General features: G+C 52.9%; 2 protein-coding genes across 8 annotated transcripts in view; one reads left to right on the top strand and one right to left on the bottom strand.

Moving 5' to 3' along the window:
- Positions 1 to 94: 94 nt before the first annotated feature.
- Positions 95 to 8,856, top strand: LOC134730184 (uncharacterized). Its single transcript, XM_063603499.1, has 7 exons — positions 95 to 142; positions 286 to 455; positions 972 to 1,272; positions 2,565 to 2,666; positions 7,210 to 7,312; positions 7,889 to 7,948; positions 8,563 to 8,856. Exons 1-7 carry the CDS (start codon positions 95 to 97, stop codon positions 8,712 to 8,714), a joined length of 936 nt encoding a protein of 311 aa, XP_063459569.1. The 3' UTR covers positions 8,715 to 8,856.
- Positions 8,857 to 11,579: 2,723 nt separating this feature from the next.
- Positions 11,580 to 24,474, bottom strand: part of KIF21B (kinesin family member 21B) — a 54,120-nt gene continuing 41,225 nt past the window's right edge. For 2 of the 7 annotated variants that reach the window (XM_003823048.5, XM_003823049.5), the window contains 7 exons: positions 23,136 to 23,272; positions 21,711 to 21,891; positions 19,387 to 19,551; positions 18,951 to 19,068; positions 17,674 to 17,844; positions 16,889 to 17,088; positions 11,580 to 16,373 (listed from right to left, as the gene is read on the bottom strand). In XM_003823048.5, the coding sequence (XP_003823096.1) occupies positions 16,274 to 16,373; positions 16,889 to 17,088; positions 17,674 to 17,844; positions 18,951 to 19,068; positions 19,387 to 19,551; positions 21,711 to 21,891; positions 23,136 to 23,272 (1,072 nt within the window). In that variant the 3' untranslated portion in view covers positions 11,580 to 16,273. The remainder of the gene's footprint in view (positions 16,374 to 16,888; positions 17,089 to 17,673; positions 17,845 to 18,950; positions 19,069 to 19,386; positions 19,552 to 21,710; positions 21,892 to 23,135; positions 23,273 to 24,474) is intronic. The other 5 variants (XM_003823050.5, XM_003823051.5, XR_004667464.3 and 2 more) reach the window with 4 other exon arrangements.

Genomic DNA, 24,474 nt, shown 5'->3' with positions numbered 1-24,474 from the left:
GTAGTGGGAGGAGGGGGCCTCCTCTGTTTTCTCCCCTTTCCTCATGATGGACACAAGGTACCTCCCCAAATGCCCTCCTGGGCAGCTCACTCCGATGGCCACCCAGATGCTGGGCCAGTCCCAGCTCTGGAATGAAAAAGCAGTAGAGTGTGGCTCTCAATTGTGGGGCTGAATTGACTTGAAATGAGAATTCATTTCAATAACTCCTTGGCAGGAGTTATTTCCCCAGCTCCCCATTCCCTGAGCCACTGTCTCCCGCAGGTGAGGCGGCTCTGAATCCTCCAGCCCTATGTGCTGAACTGCTGCTACTCCTCGAACAGCAACATCGTACTGGAGACTTTGCTGGTGCTGAAGAATCTCCTGAGCCACCTCACCTGGCAGCACTCCTCCTCCTTCCTGACCCAGCTCACCTTCACGCTGGTGCCCTTCTTTGAGGAGGTGAAGGCCTCTCTGGGGTCATTTTCTTTCTCTAGGCATCTGTAAAATAAGGGAGTTGGCTGCGTGTGGTGGCTCACACCTGTAATCCCAGCACATTGGGAGGCCGAGGCAGTGGATCACATGAGGCCAGGAGTTCAAGATCAGCCTGGGCAACATAGTGAGGCCTCGTTCTAACAACAACAACAACAACAACAACAAATTAGCTGAGTCCGGTGGTATGCGCTTGTGGCCCCAGCTATTTGGGAGGCTGAGGCAGGAGGATTGCTTGAGCCCAGGAGGTCAAGGCTGCAGTGAGCTGTGATCGTGCCATGCACTCCAGCCTGGGCGACAGAGCGAGATCCTGTCTCAAACAAAACAAAAAACAAAACCCCTCACAGAGTTGGCAGAATGATTCAAGGTCGTTCACCTTGAATACGATACTGTTCTGTAGGGACTTGATTGCTCCTGCCCTCCTTGTATCTTTCTGAAGGGGTGAGATGGAGCAAGAGAACAGAGCACAGCAGGCGGGGGTCAGAGCAGGTCATTTGAGGGAGCGAATGGACACAGGAGTGTGGGGTTGGCGGGGGTGGAGCTCAGGTACGTGATGGCTTCTGCTTCCCCACGCATGCGTGTCTTCTCTCCCAGGTGTCAGAGCATCTGCGGTTGGCAGCCTTTGAGATCTATGGGAGTCTCTTGACCAAGGTCAAGAAGAGGGGCCTTGTCTTCCCCTTGAAACACCAGATCCTCAACTTGCTAGTCCCCCTGGTGCTCCACCTGAGGGACGTGAATACCGATGTGGCTCTGGTGAGAGGCCAGGCCTTGGAGCCTGGTCTTCAGTCCCCGTTTTCATGGGAGGTAAATGCTAAACATGTTGAGTGCTTAGGCAGGGCTGTGGCAGTACTGGATGGTGCTGAAGGAGTCAACTAGTCTCTGACCTTGCAGAGTTTTAGTGAGAGACTAGAGATGAACAGACGCTTTCACTAAAGGTTTTTTTTTTTTTTTATACTTTAAGTTTTAGGGTACATGTGCACAACGTGCAGGTTTGTTACATATGTATACATGTGCCATGTTGGTGTGCTGCACCCATTAACTCGTCGTTTAACATTAGGTATATCTCCTAATGCTATCCCTCCCCCCCTCCCCCCACCCCACAACAGGCCCCGGTGTGTGATGTTCCCCTTCCTGTGTCCATGGCTTGCACTAAAGTTTTCTCCAGCTTCTGGCTCCATCCGGTTGGCCACTGACTCCCAGTGGAATACTGTGGGTGTTTCTCCTGGGAGGAAAGTCTCATCGACGAGCAGCAGTCCCTCTCTCTGCCTCCCTGCCTGTGGCTCCAGGGGCCCCCTCTCCATGCTGCTGTCTGCATACTCTCTGCCTGTGAATAGAGACAGAGTTCCCTGGGTCGGGAAGACCCCGTGGGAGGCAGTGTGGTGGGCAGAATAGAGACGGCCTGGAACTGGCCTTCATTTCGGAATGAATGAGTCCAGCTTTGAGCCCAGGAGACCCAGGAACGTGAACTGCAGCTTGAACACTTGAAGACTGGCTGACTTACTCTGTGACAGGACACCTTGTTTCCACAGAGCAGGCTACTCTGCCGTCACTGAGGCCTCTTAGGCGCATCTGAGGCCGGCTGGGCAAGCGATTGAATGGGGATATTATCTTTGCGCGGGGGTGTCCCACCGGTGAACTCAGCCGTGGTATTCCTGACAGAGCCAGCCCTGATTTAGAACAGTGACCACCCAGTTGGGGGATTAAGACTTTGGGGAAATTTGTTTTCAGAGAGACTGTTTTGTGGGGCAGGGAGGATGGGGGGGCGGCGGCGTGGGAAGCCATGTCTCTGGTGAATAAGGCTCTGAGCTGGATAGTTCCAGTGCTCTGGGTTGCAGTGTCACAACACAACAATTGGGAAAATTGTTAGAACTGTAATTTTTAAACTTCTTATTAGTGGGAAAAGGGGGTTGTAAGTAGAGCCAAGCTGCCTGGACCTCTGCCTTTTTCCTAAGCCCTGGATCCCTGTCGATTCACCAGTGAGATTTCCATCCCATCGAGGCTGAATGTGATGCTGCTTGTCTCCGTTTTTTGCACCCCTCCGTGTCCCTGCCCAGTGCCATCCCCAGCTCCTCATGCTGAGCCTCCTTGTCTCCCAGATCTGCCGGTCTGCCCTCTGCCACACAGCTGCTGTGCTGGGCTGGTCAAAGCTGAAAGCAGTATTTGCAGAGAAAGATGTGTGGAACATTCTTGGAGCCCTGGTAAGCCAGCAGCTTGCTCACTGTCTGCCCCTATGCGAGGGAGGGTGGCATCCCCAGCGGTCTAGGTCCTTTTCCTGCAGCTCTGGGGTTTGCAGCAGTAGTGGCAGCGGGCAGCAGCAACAGTTCAACGATGAGATACTCATTAAGCACCTACTTTATGCTCAGCACCTAGATATGGTTCCTGCCCTCCCCTTGTTTCCTGTCTGAATTGGGGAGCTAGGCACACAAGTAGACAATCCCAGAATACTTTGGGAAAGGCAAAGGAGGGGTACCCAGCACAGTCTGGGAGTTGAAGGAAGGCTTCCTGGAGGAGGTGTCATCTTCAGAAGGAGAAATAGAAGGCAGGGTAACAGGCAAAGGGACGGAATCAAGAGTGCAGGCCAAGGTGATGCTGTACACAGGGGTGTGGAGCAAAGCACTCACTCTGTTCCAGGGACTTTGCACACATTATCTGGTATGATTTGATCCTCACAACCATCCTGAGAAATAAGGGCAGAAGGGCCTGGTGTGGGGGGAGCTATTAATATAAGTGCCTTGGAATCATTAGAGCAGGGGCAGAAAAGGCAAATGCTTACAAGGCCATGCAGGAAACACTAACCAGAGGTCAGACTGGGTGGGCCCGGAGGAGAGATGTAGGCCCCAAGGCCCAGCACAGGCAGCCTCCTCAGCATGGCCAGAAACCACACACCGTTGTCACAGCACACATTTAGTGAAACCACCTTTACTCTCCTAAAGTGAAATTCGTAAATAATATCCTCTACCTTTGCATATTTCCAAAATAAGTAATATAATGCCCTAACACCAAAGGAGAAGTGAAAGTAATCTACAACAAAATAATCTGTATGAATATATGGAACACAATATAGCATAACACAATATAATAATAGAAAATAAATACTATATGTAAATGCTTGGGCCAAGTTACTTTTTATTTATTTATTTATTTATTTATTTGAGACAGAGTCTCGCTCTGAAGCCCAGGTTGGAGTGCAGTGGCACGATCTCAGATCACTGCAACCTCCACCTCCCGGGTTCAAGCGATTCTCCTGTCTCAGGCTCCCGAGTAGCTGGGATTACAGGTGCTTGCCACCAGGCCCGGCTAATTTTTGTATTTTTAGTAGAGACGGGGTTTCTTTTTATTTTTGAGACGGGGTTTCATCATGTTGACCAGGCTGGTCTCAAACTCCTGACCTCAGGTGACCCGCCCACCTCAGCCTCCCAAAGGGCTGGGATTATAGGTATGAGCCACTACACCCTGCCAGGGCCCAGTTACTTTAGAAGAAAATGATGTGCATGAATCCTTGCCCCTCTCCATAGAATCAATGTGAATGGATCTGCTACAAATGCAGAATGTTATAGGAGTTGGAGACTCATACCACAAGAAGGGTCACCGTTGGTGATGGGACTTCCAAAACGATTATATTAATAGCTCCCCCCACACCAGGAAAGTCTGATTAGACCAGAAAGTCTGATGACTTTCTGAACAAGATGAAGTATAGTCTTTGATGTCTATTGCAGATGCATTCCTAGAAAATCCAGTATGTAGTTGAACTGTGAAAAAGTTCTCTGTTATCTAAAAAAGCCAATTTCTAGGCATGGATTATTATAAGTAGGTTTTTGATAGACATAAATGTGTAATGGGATATTAGAAATAGGTGTACCCCCACTCATCATTTTGAAAACCATAAACATCCCCCAGTTCCATAATTCCCTCCACACAGTACAGTCCCCAGTTGAGAACCCACCAATTGTTTCTAGGAAAGTGGCTCAGGATTGTTAAGAGAAGCAGGAAATCGATGCCAGGTGCGGTGGCTCACGTCTGTGATCCCAGCACTTTGAGAGGCCAGGGTGGCTGGATCACCTGGGAACAGGAGTTTGAAACAGCCTGGCCAACATGGGGAAACCCTGACTCTACTAAAAATACAAAAATTATCCAGGCGAGGTGGTGGACGCCTGTAATCCCAGTTACTCGGGAGGCTGAGGCGGGAGAATCGCTTGAACCCAGGAGGCAGAGGTTGCAGTGAGCTGAGATCGCGCCACTGCACTACAGCCTGGGTGATAGAGCAAGACTCTGTCTCAAAAAAAAAAAAAAATTAAAAAAGAAAGCAGGAAATCCTGATTGGGGTGAAATTTCCCCCATTAATGTTGGCAAATAATTTAAAATGTAAAATGCTGCGTAGATCAAACAAAAAAAAATATCTTCAGGCTGGCTTTGCTCATGGACTGTCAGTGTGCAGTCCGGTCTGCGCAGGAGGCACCAAGCAGGAAGCAGGAGGCTGGGCCACACTGTGCTGTGGAGGTTTGGGCCCAGTGAGGAGCAGGACTTGAGGCTGTAGGCAAGGGGAGTTGTTGAAGCGTTTTAAGCAAGTGGGTAGCATGGTTACAGAGCTGTGCATTTCACACAAATCACCCAAGCTACAGATCAGAGAAACATTCCCAAGGGACGGAATTGGAGCCTGTGCTGGAGAGTGTCTGGGGAGAAATGATGAAGTCAAGAAGACAAAGGCATGGGCGGGATTAGCTAGTTGTGGAGATTGATTTGATGTGAACTGTGAAAGTAAAGTTGCCTCTTGGCTTCTGACATGGGTGAATGCTGGTGTCCTGGACTGAGGTCAGAAATACAGAGGGAGGAACAGGTGTGGAGGGGAAAGTGGTGGCTTGATTTTGTGCATGTTGAGCTTGTAAAGTCTGTGAGAATGCTAGTACATCTATTCCATTGGAAGTTAGATATGTATCACTGAAGCTTGGAGAACAGGGCTGTGTTTGGTGAACGCTGAGCATACCATTGGGTGGTAGATGGAGATTGCAACCCTAAGCCCAGACATGCTCTCCTAAGGAAATTGTGTGGTGGGAGGAGTATGTGAGTCAACACTGAGATTCCAGGAGACATCAGTTCCAAGGATCCCACAGAGGAGACTAGAAAAGGAAACCAGGCAGAAAGTCAAAGGAGGACAACAAGAGAGGAGAGTCACGGTCACCTAGGAAGGACCATGACCAGTTTCAGGAAGCAGTCAAGGGTACAAAAACCCAAGGGTTTCTCGGGTAACTTCAAAAGATGGGAGAGATGAGCAGGCAGGCTAGGCTCAGCCTCCCCACCTCCTTCAACCCAAGCAGCCCCACTTCTCCTTCTCTTTCTCCTTCTCCTTCTTTTTTTTGTAGAGACAGGGTCTTGCCATGTTGCCCAGGCTGGTCTCCAACTCCTGAGCTCAAGTGATCCTCCTGCCTTGGCTTTCCAAAGTGCTGGGATTACAGGCGTGGGCCACCACACCCGCCCCCCACCCCTTCTGTTAGTTTGGGATATTGGGTTTCCAGTTAAGATTTCTTTTTGAAGAAAAGATCCTGTCAAAAGAAGTTGGGAAAAACCATGGATGTAGCCTTCTGTTTTAAGAACTTAGACTGCAGAGTGAAAGAGGAGAGTTAGGATCAGAGCTAGGAAGCAGATGCAGGAGATGGGGTTTGGGTTAGTGGTTGTTGCAAAGGGAAGGACACATCATCCTTTGAACCTTCAAGGATGGAAGTCTGATGAATGCAGAAGGGGCTGCATTCCTAGGCAGGCGATGGAGGATATGAAAACACGTAATTACATGCAGCACTGCTAGGCTCTGTTATTTTTATTTATTTTAAATATTTTATTGTATTTATTTATTTATTTATTTTTTGGAGACAGTCTGGCTTTGTCACCCAGGCTGGAGTGCAGTGGTGCGATCTCGGCTCACTGCAACCTCCGCCTCCTGGGTTCAAGTGATTCTCCTTCCTCAGCCTCCTGAGTAGCTGGGTCTACAGGCACACACCACCACACCCATCTAATTTTTTGTATTTTAGTAGACATGGGTTTCACCATGTTGCCCAGGCTGGTGTTGAACTCCTGAGTTCAGGCGAGCTGCCTGTCTTGGCCCTCCAAAAATGCTGGGATTACAGGTGTGAGCCACTGTACCCGGCCTATTTTAAGAATTTTAGATTTGGGGGTGTGGGTGCTGGCTTGTTACATTGGTATATTGTGTGATGCTGAGGTTTGTGCTTCTAATGTTCCCATCCCCAAGGAGTGAACATAGGCCATAGGTAGTTTTTCAACTCGCCCCGTTCCCTTCCTCCTCTTTTTTGGGATTCTCAGTGTTTATTGTTCCCATCTTTGTGTTGATGTGACTAAGGCTCTGCTTAAACAGAATGCTGTAGGCATGATCTTTTGCAACCTAAAGCATATGACTTTGAGATTGAAGATTTAAACTAAGATAGAAATAAACAGGATTTAAGCAACAGGGTTCACTCTATTGTTGGGAGTAGGAGAAAAAAATGTATGAGCCAAACAGTGGGGCCAACCTCTTATGAGTTTCATGCTCAAACTGGGTCAAGGCCAGGGAGTATGATCTCTGTGGCATGTTCAGTCCAGGAAGGCTTCATGAAAGAAAGAAGATTTCAGGAGCCGGGGTAGGAGGGGATGGAGAAGGAGACGGTTTTGACAGATTTTTGCCCTCAGGGGATGGCTCCAGTGTAATCTCAAAACTGTCTGAGGGTCCCTGCCATAATCTGACACCTTTTCTTACAGCTGGATCAGGAGACAAACAAAGCCCTCTGGTTTCTGAAGCAGCGTGTGGCTCTCTTCAAGAGCCCACAGGTTCCCATCCGCTGGGCAGCTGTGTGGTTTGCAGGTATGGCCTTTTGTCTTCTTGGAGCCACTGTGTCCTTGTTGTAGGGTCCCTTAAACAGACTGGGCACCCAGGACATGAGGACATACAGAACCCATGGGAATTATGTTGGGTGGTGGGACTGGAGGTGGGAGTGCCTACCTGTGCCTACCTGCTCCCTCCCCTGCAGGAAGCTCCTGGTCGGGTTGGGTGGTAATCTTCCTACAGCAGAATGTGCCAAGTCCTACGAGCCAGCAGAGAGACAAAGGGTGGGGCATCCGGGGTCTGGGAGCTGCTCAGTGGGGGAAGTTCAGAGATAGGTGGGGGACTGCCTCAGATCACCCCAGGGAAGAGCTCTTCAGGGCAGAGGAAGATCCACTCCTTCACCCAGCCCTATTTGCTTAGAATCCTTCAGAGAAGCAAGGGACACAAGTTTGACTTTATGGGAAAAGTCCAAACCTGAGGCTGGTGGCCAGGGGAGGGAAAGACAGGAAAAAGGAGGGAATAGTGAGTGTCTGGGAAGGGGGCCAAGAGTACTTGCAGCCAGGGCCCCACTGATTCCTTGTGGGGCCTCTGAGGTGCTTTTGTGTGCTCCTGTAGGTCAGATTATCCAAACCCTAGACTTGGAAGAGATCGATGAAATTGAGGAGGCATACACAGGTGAGTGGCAGCCCAGTCGCCCCCTCCTTGCATCTTTTAGTGGCACCGGTGTTGGTGGGGAATGCTCAGAAGTTAGGAAAAGTGAGCGGATGGACTCACAAAAATGATCATCCAGACGTGTGAAAAGGCAGGCTCATCCCCAAGGTGCTTAGGTTTTGAGGTGCTGGTCAGAGCCCTCCTGCCCCATGTTCACTCACACCCTCACCACCACGGAGCCCATTCATCAGCCAGGAGGGTCCCTTGGGTTTCTTGTAGGAGAGACAGTTTTGGGCTCCCATGTGTGGTCGAGTCCCTGGCTGCAGCTCTTTTTGAAGTCAGAGAACTTCACACACAGCTATTCTATGGGAAAGAGAGGACGCAGGGCCAGGGAGGGGCAGTGGAGAGGAGTGAGTGGGTTGGTAATGGGTGTAGGGTCAGGAGCAGGTGGGCCTCGCATCTCCCTGTGCTCATGGCAGCTATGTGGTCTTGCTTGTAATGGAGCATTGTGGACTCCTAGAAGAAACTCTTGCTCATAGTTTAAAATCCACCAGTCCGGACCCCATTGCCCAGTACATCTCTGCACCACAGGGCCTAGGCCCTCCTACCCAGCCCACTAGCCTTTCTCTGTGTTTCAGCCCTACGGCACATGCAGAGAGACTCCGACCCCACGGTCAGCTGCCTCACCACGCAGACTTTCCATATCCTGGAAGCCAAGAAGAAGCGGCTACTGGCCAAGCCCCCAACCTCCTGCTTCTGCAGGAGGAGGCCCCAAAGGCACTACTTCTGAGCCTGCATCCTTGTGTCTCAGATGTAGGCCTGGCCATTAGACCCTGTGACAATGGGGCCAGATTCCTGGGTCCTGCACTAGAAATGGAAGGTGTATCCCTGCACAATCTTTGTAATAAAAGGAAAAAGTATGCACCTTTGTGAAAATAGCTATTATGTTGTCTTTCCAGTCAATTCTTGGCCTTCTGGGGTAGAGCCACTTGTAAACCGCCTTCTTGCCTATGCACATCTGGGTTAGGCTGACCTCTCCCTGCTCTGCCCCTCTGTTCCCTTCTCCCATTCAGCCATGGGTCTGAGGCCAGAGCCAGCCATTTCTTTTGAACCAACTTCAACTATGAGCCGAGGGGGAAGTGATGTTGGCACACATGAGGTGTTCTAGAATGCAGTTGTAAGCAACAGAGTCCACTCCAGTTGGCTTAAGAAGGAAAGTGATTTATTAAAGGATTGTTTGTGAAAAACATCCCAGAAGATCAGAGAGTTTGGGTACCACAGAGCCAGGGACAGCACTGCTCTATAGAAACACCACCATGGCTGGCCCTTGGCACAGCCCAAACCACACCCCAAGCATCAACACTCAGGCCTGGATACTTGCCCTGCAGTGCCCTGCCTCTGCCAGGGCAGTTTTGCTTTGTTACAAGCAATGATAAAAGATAGATCTTATTAAAAATCTATTAACCGGTCAAGTGCATTGGGATGAGACCCACTTTAAAGACTGTTCTGACACCCCCACAAGTCACCCCCTCACTTTGGTCAAGCATAAAATAATGAATACAAGGAAAGTAATGCATAATGAATGCATGGAAAGTAATGGATTCTAGGGCCATCTCTGTCCCAGGATGATTTTGGCCAACTCTGTTGGCTTCTCTGGGCCTCAATTCTGTAGAATGTAAATTTATAAACAGAGAGTTGGAAAACATTATCTTTGTTTTTAAAACTCAACTTCAGAGGCTGAGGAAAAGATACCTTTAAGATGCCACCTAGTTCTGACAACTGAATGGCTCTTACCAAATTCTGAGAGGTGCCATTCCCTTGTGCCTGGGAAAGCTGCCCCATAGCTTATATCCTAAACGGGATTTTTCTTGACACTCTTGCTTTCCAAATTTTCTAAAGTAAGCAGATATTATTCATGTAATCTGGAAACAAAACAACACCCCACATTAAAAGAAGAAAAGAGTCTCTTAACCCAGTGTTCCTGTCCCCCACCGCACCCTGCAGGAGCCTTGGCATCCTCGAGAGACAGGGTGAACTACAGTTGGAAAAATTACCTTGTGCTGCAAACTTTCTGGAGGGTGCAGGGAGGAGCGCAGTGGCAAGAAGGAACCAGATGGCTGGAGTCCACTCCAGGTCTGGCCCATGACCAGTTCCCCAGTGGCCGGTCTCTGGGTCTTGCCCACACACCCTGCCCAGTCTGCAGCTGGCCATGCCCAGGTGTCACTTCCTGCAGTTCACAGTGGGCTCTTCTGTCCCACTGTCAGGCAGGATCCTATGCAAAATATGGACCTGTGGGGAGCGAGGGTGGGGCGGGGAGTGGCATGGGTGATGCCGGGTCAGCCAGCCAAAAACAACTGTCCGCAAGAAGCCACCCTGCTCCTGGGGCAGGAGGCTCTGTGCCTGCCAGCGGGGCTGGCAAGTCAGGGCAACTCTGCCCACTTGTGTCTCCCTCCATGGCTCAGGGTCCCTCTCTCACACACCAAGGCCTTTCTGTTTGAGGACCAGAAGCCTCTCTAGGGGAAACCTTCCCCAGGAAGCTTCGCCCTCCCACCCACGGTGACTTCTGCCTCCTACAGACTCCAGGAATTCCCTGGCCAGAGCACCTGTCACATCCATAAGTCTGGACAAACAGCAGGGGACCGGTGCAGGCTGAGGAAGCAATTTGGTTTTATATTTGGGAAACAAAGCAAAGAGAAACCCTATTATATTCCTGATACAAATATCAGGAAGTTAAGCTTTTTAATCAGTTGTGGCTGGTGATGAAGATGTGGATTCTCCCCGAGGGGCCTCTCTGCCCAGGGGATGGGCCGGAATCTCCAGGAGTTGGTGAAACAATTCATGGTTATCAAAAGGGAATATGGGTTCTTAAAGACTGAAAAGCACTGATCTAGGACAAAAATCATGGTGAGGCACAGTGACTCACGCTTGTAATCCCAGCACTTTGGGAGACTGAGATGGGAGGTAAGGCTTAAGCCCAGGAGTTCGAGACCAGCCTGGGAAACATAGTGAGATCCCATCTCTATTTAAAAAGAAAAGAAAAGACCTTTGTAGAGCTCTTTTCTTGTATGATCTTTTTATAGTCTTGCCTTCTTTCCATAAGTGGCAAGGGACCGAGATGCGTTTGGCGTGCACCACGCACAGCGTAGTCCAGGCCCTAGAGAGGTACATGTTACGTTAGCAAAAGGCAAAGGCTGCTGTGGTTGGGGAGGTCTAGATGCAGATCCTGGCTCTGTCCTTACTAGCTGTGATCCTGGGAAAGTCACATCCATCCCGAGACCTTTCTCATTTCATAAAATGAGAATGTCACCTGTCACACAGGGCAGTGAAGACACAATGAAAAATGCTCTGAACAGTGCCTAGGATATAGCAGTTGGTCCACAAATGCTGCTGCCCACTCTTCCAGCAACTGCACCTGCCTCCGGAGACAACATATGGAGTCTGGAGGAGAATGTGACGCTCTCAAAGCTCTCTGCTTTCTAACTGGTGAAGCCCCAAACTCACAGCTCAGGAAGTTCTCATCAGGCTGGGCCCAGCCCCAGAGGCCTGCTGCACCCATTCACCCACCCACCCACCACCACCACCAACTCCCTCTCCAAAGGCCCCAGCCAAAAGTCAGCAGCCCCCTGGAAGGGGACAGGGGACACCTCCACAGACATTGGTCATTCAGGTTTTATTTATGACAACTTCTTAGAACACACACATCCAATCTAGGAACAGAAATGTACAACATGAGGCTTAAATAACTTTCATACACTATGTACAGCCATCGGCAGAGGTACAAAACATATATACACCTTGTGCTAGTCACATCATGGAGGACAGCAGGAGCCTAATGAAGCCTGCAGCCTGGGCAGGGCATGATTGCTAGAAAAGAGTTGGTGGGCAGGGCAGGGCCCTGATTCATCTCAGGGGTCTTCTCTGATCCTCGGCTCTTTGTGGAGGAGTTTCTATTTCCTACTTCCCTGCAAGGCCCTCAGGACATGGTTCACAGGACTGAACTAGGGTGTGATAGGGGCTTCAAGATCATGAGTGCTGGGGATGGGGCAGGGGACAGAACAAAGGTATCAAAGAAGAAACAGAACTTTCCCTGCAAAATCTGTCCTTGCACATAAGAGGGCAGGGAAGGATCTGGGAGTCAGGAGAGGAGGGCCAGGCCCAGGAAGGCCTGTGGGGCATTGGCCACTGACCAGGAGGCTATGCCAAGCAAGGAGAGCAGCAAGCAGTTGCCTGTTTGGGATGGCAAAGGGACACATACCACAGGTCCGGGACACACAGTGGGAAGAAAGTCACTGCTCCTGCAGGGCAGGCTCTGCCCACACAAACACGATGGTGAACAGACCAGGCACAGGCAACAACCAGGGGATATGCCTGCTCCCAGCCCAGACCACATCGGGGGATGCCCCCCAGAGCTGAGAGCTAGCAGGGCAAAGAAGTGTTATGTTCCCTAACGTCACTGCAGCCACCTGCTGGTGTCTCCCTCCACCACATCAGGCACATGAGAAAGTCCCCGCGACCTTGTGTTTTCCCCATGTGGTTTTGTGCTTTAAACTGCCCTCTGCCCAGGCCACACATCCCCAGACAGGCAGCAGGGCTGGGCAGCTGAGGGTGAAGAGATTCCTAGGCTGAATCCAGGGTGAGGCCACTCCCAGATCCACCGCTGTCCCTTCCCAAGGGGCTGAAGGTGGCACTCTGACCACCTCAAAGGCTTGGGTGTGCCAGGCTCCGCCTGTTAATCTTTCCACCTTCCTTGGAAATCTCGCAAGGCAACTCCACGCGCTGCCTTTGAGAGTTCTGGCTGCTTCAGAGGAGTCCGCCACTCACGTGAAAGCAAATACTGAACTGACTGATAGTGAGGACAGGGCCCTGGCACAGGACTATGCTGAAGAGGCCCAAGGGCAGTGGGGATGGAAGACTCCTATCCAGGGAACCCGCTCATAAGCTTCGAAAGCACAAAGTGGGGCTTGACCCAGGAGACTGGGAATCAGTCCAAGCTCTTCAGGCTCACTAGGGCTAGGACTCAGCCTGAACTCAGGCGTTTAGAGATTTGGGGTGCGGGGTTTAGAGAGCGCTTTACTCCTGGTCCCATGGCGTAAAGATGTGGCTGGGCCTGACAAGGCTCAGCCTCCAGTCTTAAGATGGGCACAGAAGGGCAAGAAGTAAGATGACGAGTCCCAGAATTAGGACAAGCCATGAGCCAAGGCCTGGTCTGAGCAAGGGCAGCCCCCTGTCCCAGACACAGGCACCCCCAATCTCACTTTGGACAGAGCCAACGTGGGAGGAACCTCCCGGGCCCGGGTCTGTCAAGTCTGCCTGCGAGACCCTGCCATTGTGCTCAAATCACAACCATTTTGTGCTTCCAACATTTACGGTGCTTGTGCAGTGAGTGGAGCTGGGGGCCTGCCCCCTAACATGGACCTTGGACATCCCTGAAAGAGTGGGCAGAGAATCCAACTCTCATGAAGCACAACTCGGGGTGTCTCATGGATGTTGGGCTCAGGGCTCCTGAAGGACTTCAAGTTTAGAGAGTCAATGACACTTGCCAGGACAGCAGAGCTGGCCCCGCCGTGAGGTAGCTGACCCATCAGAAACAGCAGAAAATGGGCAATGATGATGAGCACCTCTCGCAGGGCCATAAGATCACACTTCGTGCAAGAACACGCCTTGCAGCTACAGTGCAGTCACCCCAGGTGGGGCATCCCCGGCCCGGGGGTGGGAGCTCAGGGGACAGAGTCTTATGTGTTTCTATCGCTTGTAAACAGTCATGCGGACGGATTCTTTCTTACAGGTTGCAAGGTCAAAACTTCCTGTTCAGGTTGGGGGGGAGGAGTGGGAAGAGATTTGTGGCCACATCTTAGAGCTAAGGGGGTTGCCCAGCACCCCCGGGGTGGCCAGAGGAAGAAGGATTTCCAGCCATTGCTGACAGACTGTTCAGGTCCCAGGAGACCAGCATCCAAGGGGGTCTCCTTCCTGCTATCAGCTGCCCCAGACTTCAATACCACATCCAGCAGGGCCAGCACCAGCAGGACAGCCGTCTTAGCCTCTGTGGCAGCTCCGAGGAGGGCACGGGGAAGGGACCAGGCCTCACTCAGCCTCCACTGGAGCCTGCCTCCCCCCAACACTGGGCGCCACATGGAGAGGGCTCCAAGTGCCCCGGCCCAAGACGGAGAGGAGCCAAGGGCAGAAACACAGAACCACCTCTGGAAAGTCCAAAAGTCACTGCGTCCTCTGAAGGGAGGTGGGGCTGGCTCTTGGCTCCCAGACTGAAGCGGGAAGCACAAGACCAGCGATGCAACGGAAAAACAGGGTGGGCAACTTTGGGTGGGGGTGGGGCGGGGGAGAGGGATGGAGCTCAGTCCCCGCCAAGGCCCACTCCTGTAATTCCAGAGTTTCCCCAACAGGGGGCGCCAGAACACTGATTTAACAATTTCCCCGGAGCTCCGCGTCCCCAGCCCCGGGGCAGAGAAACTCTGCCAACTCTTCCTTGATAATTTTCTGCAAGGGAGGGCCTGCGCTCCATGCCAGTTTTAAGGCCGAAAATGTGTCTCCTGAATAACCAGAGAGAGAGAAGCTGGAGAGACTCCCCGGCCCAGTGGGGGACTGCAGGGCTGTGGAGGGGCGGGGGTCAGGGTGCCGGACTGTCCTCCCCATCCAAGCCACCTCCCAGCAGACACAGCCCCCACGCTGCTTCCTACGTGGCCCACGCAGGACTCTGGGGCAGAACCCCGGGGCCTGGGCTGTGGGGTGAGCGCCCCCGCCTTCCCGGGGGCGCTGGGCACGAGACCTCGCGAGTGAGAAGACACATGTGGTGCCGCGGGCATGGCTGGTGTAAGGCTGCCCAGCACGGGTGCCAGGCCCCGGAACGGAGGAAGGCACTGAGCGTCAGGCGGCCTAGAGGCCAGGGGTAGCTAGAAGACTCCCTGGGGGCTGTGTCGGGGACAGGCCTGAGCTGCACAGTCGAAGGAGCAGTTCCCTCCTCCGCAAAGCAAACAGAGGAGGCGGCCCTGGAGGGCCGGGGCAGCGGACTCCCTTTGGGATTTCTGGCCCCCAAGAGCTGAGGGAAAGAATATAGGGGAAGAAACTTCAAGTCCGTTTCCAGGAGGCAACAGCAAAAAATAAAAATAACAAAATAATAAATAACTGAAGTATTTCTGACCATCTCCCCAAAGGAATCTTTCCAGCAGCTCCACCTTGGCCCCATCCAAAAGGGACCCCAGGGAACTGTTGGGGCCAGTTGGGGCTATCTGTGGGTTGCCAGAGGGTTAAGGGTTAGCTGCAAGGCCCAGCCGCCCACACCTGGTTTCCTTAGCTACCTGAGGACTATCTTTTTGGGCTCAGAGGCAGGTGCAGTGGCTCTAGAGGCTGGGCTGGGAGAAGCGGGGAGGCCAGCTCCTCGGAAGGGTGGGATGGGGCCAGGCTGCTGCACCTCCTGACAGGGCCCCACTACTGGGCCAAAGGCCTGAGAAAGGGGCAGAGCCGGTTCAGCAGGAGACAATGTGGCCACGACTGCCAGGAGGGGAACAAGAAGGGATAATGCCCTTTGGCTTCACAGCTTAATTTCCTCCCCAGCCTCTCTCTCACCCAGAGGCTCCTGAGAGGCAGGGGAGGGATGAGGGAACAGTGTCCTGTGGGAAGGCCAAGGGAGAGGGAGGAGGGCAGGAGAGGGGGCCATGCCCTCTGTCCCCAGAGCAGCTGGCCCCATCGGCCGGGTCACAGCTTCCCTTCCATGGTGTCCAGGCTGCTGGGGTCGAGGGTCCGGGGGCATCCCTCTGACCTCACTCCTAGGGTGGGCCGCTGTGGGGTAACCGCCGGACACTCCAGAACTTCACCGTCAGGTCACTGGGGTGGAGGACAAAGTGGAGGGGTGCCGGTCAGCTCTTGCAGTGGGCTTGGCTGGCTGCCCCCAAAAGTAGAGGATGAACTGGATTCTCCAAACTCCCCAAATGTGGTTGGGGCTGGGAGGCAAGCATGGCTTACGGGGAGGTGGACTGCAGGTGGTGGGGTGCTGGGCAGATGGAGAGGCCTGTGCACTCAGAGGCCCCCGGGGGAGCTTTGTCATGGGTTTTCTTTTTTTGGGGGGGTGTTTCGTTTTGTCCAGGCCTGAAGGCTCCCCCTTCTGCTCCCTGGCACCCATCTCCTGGGGCCTGTCCCACTGTTCATGCTTGGAAAAGGACGGTGGGTGCAGGAGGGACAGGCAGGGCACCTCTCTGGGCCAGGCAGGACAGGAAGGGAGAGGAAGAAGGAGTAAAATAATCTCATACCGTTAAGAAGCAGCTCAGATCGAAGTGGGGAAAGAGAGGGAAAAGGAAAGAGGGGAAGAATGAAAGAGGAGACAGGGAGAGATGGGGAGGGTCAGGGCAGGGTGGTGGCGCGGCCCTTTATGGCCAGGACTCGGCGAGGAAGGCAGGGGGTGAGTCCAGGGACGTAATTCCACAACTTTACCCGGCAGTCACTGTGGGGGGAGAGAGGCGAGGACAGAGAGGAGAGGTGGGAGGAGACGGGAAGGGGAGGGGAGAGAAGGGACAAAGTCGGAACAAGAAAGAAAGCCATCTGAGTCGCACCCCATGGGACAGAGGGCCTGGCTGCTCCCCACACAGGGGGCCAGAGCGGGTGGGTGGGGTGTAAGAGGCGTGGTCTGGGGCTGGCAGGGCTGCTCTGTGCTCTGAGAGATACCTGCACGGGGGAAGACAGCCAGGGCAGGGGAGGGTAGGAAGGGCTTGGAGACAAGCGGGCAAGGCTTGGCCCAGGGCCCAGTACCTTCCTCCTCCCCTGCCTAGCGCAGTGCCCAGCACATGGTGGGCACTCACTGAAGGCTGGCACAGGCTAGGTATGCAAAGGAGGCCACCATGGAATCTGCTCTGTGAACCGAGCCTGCGGGGACAACTGCAGGGCCCTGAGCCTCCCAGCCTCCCCTGCCCACACCAGGAGATGAGGGAGCAGAGGCAGACCTCTCTGACCAGCACCCACCTGGAGGCTGTGAAGATATGCTTGGCATTGGTGCAGATGGCATTGATGGGACTGTCGTGGCCCTTGATCTCACCGATGGGTGTGAAGTTGTCCACGTTCCAGACCTTGATGACACCCGCACGGCAGGCGCTGAGCAGCATGGGGCGGCCCGGGATGAAGGCCAGGGCGCACACCCAGTCCTTGTGCGCATTGGGGATTTGCTGTGAGAGGATCAGGGCTGGTGAGGGCTGGGGGAGGTGATGAGGGAGAGAACCTGCCCCAGGGCCCCTCTTGCTAGTAATGGAGCTACTTCCAGGCTCCCCTGGCCTCTAGACCTGCCACACGGGCGGGTGACACTGGTTCTAGGAGCCATGCTGGGGTGGCCTGTGCTGTGGGCTTTAGGGGACCAGAGATGGGTCCCTCTGCTCTTCTTCCCAGGTTCAAGCCTAAGATCCTGCCCTGGCAGAGAACCCTTCAGCCCTCACACGGGTCAGGCTAAAACACAAATGCTCCCAGGAAAGGAATTGGGTAACTGAGCTTCACATGCAAACCCAAGAGCTGAGAGCAAAGGCTTTGCTGAGAGCGGGTTGCCTAAGAGGGAGATGTGGCATCAGGAGAGGCCGCGGGTAGGGAAGAAGGGAGGATGGAGACAGAGGAGGAAGAGGGAGAACGGGAGGGCTTGGGGAGCTGTGAAAACCGTCTGGCCTGGGGCCCGCGAGTCCAGGCCCCAGGGTCTCCAAGGCCCTGCGTGGGCTATGGAAACCGCCCTACCCGAGTCTACCCTCTCCCTTTCCTCCTGACCCCACCTGGATGAGCTCCTGCTGGTCTAGGTCCCACTTCTTGATGCCGTTATCTCGGGAGCCACTGAACAGGATGTCTCCCTGGATGGCGAGACACTCGATGCCATCGTAGTGCGGGGGCTCGAAGTTGTGAGTGGGGCCGATGGTGCCCGTCACACACTCGCCTAGCTCGAACATCTGTGGGAGGAGGGGCCAGTAGGGAGAGGCCAAGTGGGAGGAGGGAAGGCAGGGCCTACAGCACTGTGGACCCAGAGGCCTGAAGACCCAGGAGTCTGGCTAGGGTGACAGCCACTGCCCTCTGGGGAGAGGAGCTTCCCAGCAGGCGAGGGTTCCTGGAGGTGGGGCTGCTCCTTCTAAGGGACTGGGAACACGGAAGGTTCAGATCTTGACCCTTCCTGTGGATACTGGGGCAGGGGTGGAAGGAGACCAACTCAAGTAATGCAGGGGTGAATCAGCTCATCACGCCGAGACCCCACAGCTCAACAGGCAGCTGCTAAGGAGAAAGGTGGGTTTAGGGTGTGAGCCTCCCTCTAGAATTCTTTTGATTTTTACTAAATATTCACTATAATCCCACCACCCCTGAAAACCCTACTTCTTTCCAGTTTCTTTTTTGTTGGAGACTGAGTCTCACTCTGTTGCCCAGGCTGGAGTGCAGTGGTGCAAACTCGGCTCACTGCAACCTCTGCCTCCCGGGTTCAAGCGATTCTCCTCCCTCAACCTCCCAAGTAGCTGGGACTACAGGCGCCCGACACCATGCCTGGTTAATGTTTTGTATTTTTAGTAGAGACAGAGTTTCACCATGTTGGCCAGGCTGGTCTCAAACTCCTGACCTCAAGTGATCCTCCCATCTCAGCCTCCCAAAGTGCTAGGATTACAGATGTCAGCCACCACGCCTGGCCTGCTTCCTTTCAGTTTCTGACTGTGTATGGACAGTTTTCAATGGCATAATCAGAGAGCAAACAAATTAGTGTTTGTATACATCATGTTTGGTTTGCTATTTATCATTTTAATAGCTGCAATGCATCCCATTTAGTGGATTTTCCATAATTTGATTGTTATTCTACCCTTCAACATTTAAGTTATTATGAATTTTTCACCAGTTACAAAATAATGCTACAATCTATAACTTTCTACACATAAATTCTTGCCTTCTTTGGGGTGATTTCTTCAGCAGACATCCCCAGAAGTCTTATAATTTTTCATGGGTACTCCCAAGGCAACAGAGGGCAAAGATTGGGGAGAGTGGAAGACCAGCCCCGACCCAGGCCTCATAGCTGAGGTACCTTAACGTAGTGGTCCTTGGAGCCAGTCACCACGAGGTCGTGCTGGCTGGCCGTCTGGGTGACCGTCAGGCACATCACAGGGCCGATGTGGCCAGTCAGCTTGCCGACAGGCTGGAACCTGCAGTGGGAAGAGGCCCAGCCAGGGGTAGGTGAATTAGAGGGGACCCTGGGTTGGGGTGGGGTGTCTGCCCCAAAACAAATAGGCCTGGTCAGGGTACTCACCCTCCCCTCTCGCTCAAGGCAAGATCAAGAATCTAGACATGAGCTACCCTGCATCCCAGCAGTCTCACTGGAGAGGGCATAGGCCCAGCAGCATGGGGGGAATAAAGGTGTTGCTGAGGTCCTACCCACCCTGGGGTGGGTCCCCCTGAACCAAGACCTGGGGACCTTGCCTGGGAATGCCAAACCCTCCTCCCTCCCCAGGTATCACGCTGACCTGCTAAGCTCCCAGATGCGGACGGCATTGCCCGAGGCAGCGTACAGCATGGTGCCCGAAGGGCTGAGGGCGATCTGGTTGATCTGATGCTCGCCCTGAGCACTGGTGATGGCACGGGTGGATGTGGCGGCACAGGCATCCCCTGAGATCACCTGGCCCGAGGACCTGCCCATCGGAGAAAGGCAAGGCCAGAGGTCAAAACAATCCATGTGCACAGTGCAGGAAACCAATAAAACGTCACTAAGACCAGCCCAAATAACCCACTTCTTCCAGGAAGTCTCCCTTGACTGACAGAGAACAGCAATAGCTTCTCCCATAAGTGAGACCCAGGGGAGAGCTCCACTCTAGTCCCCTATGAGTCAACTCCCCATGTGGCCTGCCCATGTGCCTGGTCACTGGCTTGGAAAGATGGTAAGGCTCAGTCATGAGACTGGGTGTGAACATGGATCTTCCGGAAATCAACCTCTCTGAGTCTCGGGTTCCTCATCTGTTAAAAGAGGTGATTATATCCATTCTGTTTACTATTTTTTTTTTTTTTTCTGAACGGAGTTTCGCTCTTGTTGCCCAGGCTGGAGCACAATGGCGTGATCTCGGCTCACTGCAACCTCTGCCTCCCGGGTTCAAGCGATTCTCCTGCCTCACCCTCCCGAGTAGCTGGGATTATAGGCATGCGCCACCATGCCAAGCTGATTTTGTATTTTTAGTAGAGACGGGGTTTCTTCATATTGGTCGGGCTGGTCTCGAACTCCCGACCTCAGGTGATTTGCCTGCCTCAGCCTCCCAAAGTGCTGGGATTACAGGCGTGAGCCACTGCACCCAGCCTGTTTACATTTATTTATGTTTGTCTGTTTGTTTGAGATGGAGTTTCACTCTTGTTGCCCAGGCTGGAGTGCAATGGTGTGATCTCGGCTCACTGCAATCTCTGCCTCCCAGGTTCAAGCAATTCTCCTGCCTCAGCCTCCTGAGTAGCTGGGATTACAGGCATGCGCCACCATGCCTGGCTAATTTTGTATTTTTAGTAGAGACGGGGTTTCACCATGTTGGTTAGGCTGGTCTTGAACTACCGACCTCAGGTGATCTGCCTGCCTCGGCCTCACAAAGTGCTGGGATTACAGGTGTGAGCCACTGCGCCCAGCCTTGTTTACTTTTTTTTTTTTTAAGACTTTATTTTTTTTTTTAGGCCAGTTTTAGGCTCACAAGAAAACTAAGCACAAGATAGAGATTTCTCACATGCCCCTGCTCCCACACAGGCACAGTCTCCCCCATTATCAACACCCCCCACCAGAAAGCTGCCTGTGTTTCGATTATGAACCCATGTTGACATATTGTTATTGCCCAAGTCCATAGTTTATGTTAGAGTTCACTCTTGGTGTTGCACATTCTAAGGGTTTGAACAAATGTATGATGGCATGCATCTACCATTACAGCATCATACAGAATAATTTTACTGCCCTAAAAACCCTCTGTTTACTTTATTCATTATTATTATTTTTTGAAACAGGGTCTTGCTCTGTCACCCAGATTGGAGTGCAGTGGCACAAACATGGCTCACTACAGTCTCGACCTCCTGGGCTCAAGCAACCCTCCCACCTCAGCCTCCTGAGTAGCTGGGACTACAGGCATGCACCACCATGCTCAGCTAACTAAAAATTATTTTTTTGTAGAGACAGGGTCTCCCTGTGTTGCCCAGGCTGGTCTTGAACTCCTGGTCTCAAGTGATCCTCCTGCTTCAGCCTCCAAAATACCTGGGATTATAGGCATGAGCCACTGTGCCCAGCCTGTTTACTTCTTAAGGATCAAATTAATAGACTGTAGCTTACAGTGTTAATGTAAGGATGTAGCATGACTTCTGCTAAAAAAAACCACTTTATTTTGCAAGGCTCTTGGTCTCAGTTCTGCCTCCCCTGCCCTATGCCTGTGTGTCTGAGACTGTCGGGGCAGGGCTCAGGGCCATGACTGGGTGGTCGCCTACACAGGCAGTGGCCAGCATGGCTTTGGAGGCTCGCCCTGTTTCCTAGCTCCTCTTTCAGACTCATAGGATGATATCTAACACACCTCAAGGGGCAGGGCTTGGGGGACTGGGCTGTGGGTGGAGGCCAGGCAGGCCAAAAATTCCTCTAGTGGTGCTGCCCCAGACACTGTCTCCCAAACCAAGAGATCTCACCTTGTACCCCAGGGTCAAGCCAAGTTCATAGGCTGGTAATGGTCTCTGTGCCCATGTAGCCGGGCTGTGCTGTGCTGAGTGGGTCACTTGGGCTGGGAGCATCTGTACCCAACACAGCCTGCTGCAGCCGACCACTGTGAGGCAGGTGGGGGGTACTCACGTGAGAGTCCGAATGCACTTGGCCGAGTCCCGGATGTCCCACACCTTGATGTAGGAGGTGGACACAGAGAACACAAGCCCCGAGTGGCTGCAGTACTTGATGGAGACCACGTTGTTGGGGTGGCCCTTTAGAGCTGCGATCTCCTGTCCGGTAACCAAGTTCCACATCTTGCAGCTTCGGTCTGCGAGAGATGGGAGGAAGCCACAGGGAGGGGAGGGATGTCAGCCACTAGGGGGCGCAGCTCCACCTCTGCAGGGGCTGCCCAGGATAGGGGAAAGGGATCCACAGAGCTCCAGAGGACGGAGCTCCAGGTCTGAAGAGGTAAAAAACACATACACATGTGCTCACTGGCATGTGTGTGCTAGTAAAAAACTCAGGGAAGAGAGAATTCCCGCAGAACTTCAGACCAGGGTTCCTCAAACAAACTTTCCACTAACACCAGAGTTTTGTGAGCCATACTGCTAAGGTGTCCAGGGCTAAAATAAAATTCTTAAGCTTTTATGGTGCCTGTTCCTCCAAACACTAATTGCTGACAAAGCAAATGAACCAGTGCAAGCAAATGTTATGGGAAAACTTGGAATCAATCAATCACACCTAGATTGACAGCTATCCCCCTACTGCCGTGGAGAGCTATATTTATGCTTGTGTTATAGTATGCGTGTCTATTACAGACTAGTTCTTTCTGTTGGTAAAATGAATGAATGAATGAGTAAATAAAGAATTTTGTATTTGCTTATTGAGATAGGGTCTTGCTCTGTTGCCCAGGCTGGAGTGTAATTGCACAAACACAGCTCACTGCAGCCTTGACCTCCCGGACTCAAACGATCCTCCCACCTCAGCCTCCTGAGTAGCTGGGGCTACAGGCACATGTCAGTGTGACTAATTTTTTATTTTTTGTAGAGACAGGATCTCACTATTTGCCCACGCAGGTAGTCTCAAACTCCTGGGCTTAAGCAATTCTCTTGCCTCATGCTTCCAAAGTGCTGCAATTACAGGTATGAGCCACTGTGCCCAGCCTATCTGCTGGTAAAATGTTTGACTTTGTTGCTGTAATCAGGTGAGCGTGACTTTGTAAAGTGCTGCTGCTGAGATCATAGGGAGTGCCTAGATGTATGAGCTGGGGTGATGTCGGGCAGTGCAAGTACAGGTGGGGCACCCAAGAAGCTTCCTGAAGTTTCCCTGGAAGGTCTGGAAGGAAGTGCTGGATGGAGCCACCAGGTCAGGTATGAGGGAAGGCTTGGCCAAGGATGCATGGGATGGGGGCCTTGAGCCAAGGTAAGAAACAAGGGTAGTAAGCAAATAGACCCCATATCCTCAACTCCTGGGGGCTCTATGTTCTTTTCTCCTTCACAGACCACTCTGACAAAGGAAGCAGGGGTGAATAGGAGACCCCAACCCTACCTGGCTAGTTGGCGTTCCACATACCTTTGGACCCTGTGAATAGCAACTCATCTGTGGCATCCAGGCAGAGGATGGGCTTGGTGTGGCCTTCGGCCATGGAGACACACTGCAGTGGGGCCGTCCGTGCACCCTTGGCTCCTCCAACCGGGGAGATGATGCCCCTTCCCGGGAGAGAGGGAGAGAAGGCATGCTCGTCAGCCAGGGAGACTGTGGCCAGGCTGATCAAGGCACGTGTGTGGGATGGGGACAGGGCAGGGAGGGGATGAGGACCAAATAACAGAGACTTTAAGGACTCCAGCCAAATTCCACCAAGGTCTGAGAGCCGGGAACGGGCTACACAGAGTGGAGATAGCCTGTCTTAATCAGCAATCATCAGTTGCCATCCTGAGCACTTCTGGGGAAGCAAACCCCATGTTAGGCACAGCTAGAAGGTGCAGGAGGTGTGGGCTCTGTCCACAGAGAGTTCCTATCTGACAATGTCTGACCCAGATCCTGAGATGTGAATGCGCCCGGGTCCAGCTGGGCAGGGCAGAGGCCCAGGGGCTGGAACTGGGCCCTGTAGCTTCCACCAGAAGCTGCATGCTGCTTCAGTTAACCGAGTGTGAGGGAGGGGTGCTGAGAGGGAGGGTTGCTCAGGCCGTCACCCCCATGCACCCTGATCCCAGTAAACCCTTCTGCTGGTGACTGCCTCTGAGGTTAGCATCTTCCAAGCAGAGAGCCATGTGTACACATACACACTCCTTTTGGACCAGCGGGGTCAAACTTGTGACTGGCATTTACAAAGGGCTAAATCCCTTTGGGGCTGGCTTGGCTTTGGGTAGGAGGTTTGGGGCTCTCTGGAATGGGGCTGTATGGACCTGGAACAACACCTCCTCGCTCCCATGATGCTAGGGGAGCGAGAAGGAGGCTGGCCCAAGTGAGCGTGAGGATTTTGCCACATCCAGCTTCCTGAGGTTCTGAAGATGATTTTTTTCTCGGTGAGGGTCTTCTGGGATGAGACCCTGGCTGAGTCATGTCTGAAAATATATCCTAGCTTTGTTTCTTTTCCCAAGAGAAAGCTGCTCCTGACAGTGACTCTGGCCAAGGGTCTACTGAAATGATCAAGGTTTTGCCTGTGGCGCTTCTGGCACAGCTGCCCCCAGACTCTGCCAGGCCCACCCTTGAGGATGGTGGTCGGATACGTCCAGCTGCCAGCCAGGTGCCACACATGCACAAATAGCTCCCCAAGCTGCTCCAGCACCCTGCTTCTGACAAAGGTTTGGCTTCACTGCATGGCCACAGAACTATGTCAAAGGGATCACGCTCCCCCCGATGACAGCCTGGCCAGCTGGCTAACATCTTGTGGTGGCAAAGCCTCATGATT

The sequence above is a fragment of the Pan paniscus genome, chromosome 1 (assembly GCF_029289425.2).
Source record: "Pan paniscus chromosome 1, NHGRI_mPanPan1-v2.0_pri, whole genome shotgun sequence".
NCBI classification, from domain to species: Eukaryota; Metazoa; Chordata; class Mammalia; order Primates; family Hominidae; genus Pan; species Pan paniscus.
This window is presented reverse-complemented; position numbering and strand designations above follow the sequence as displayed.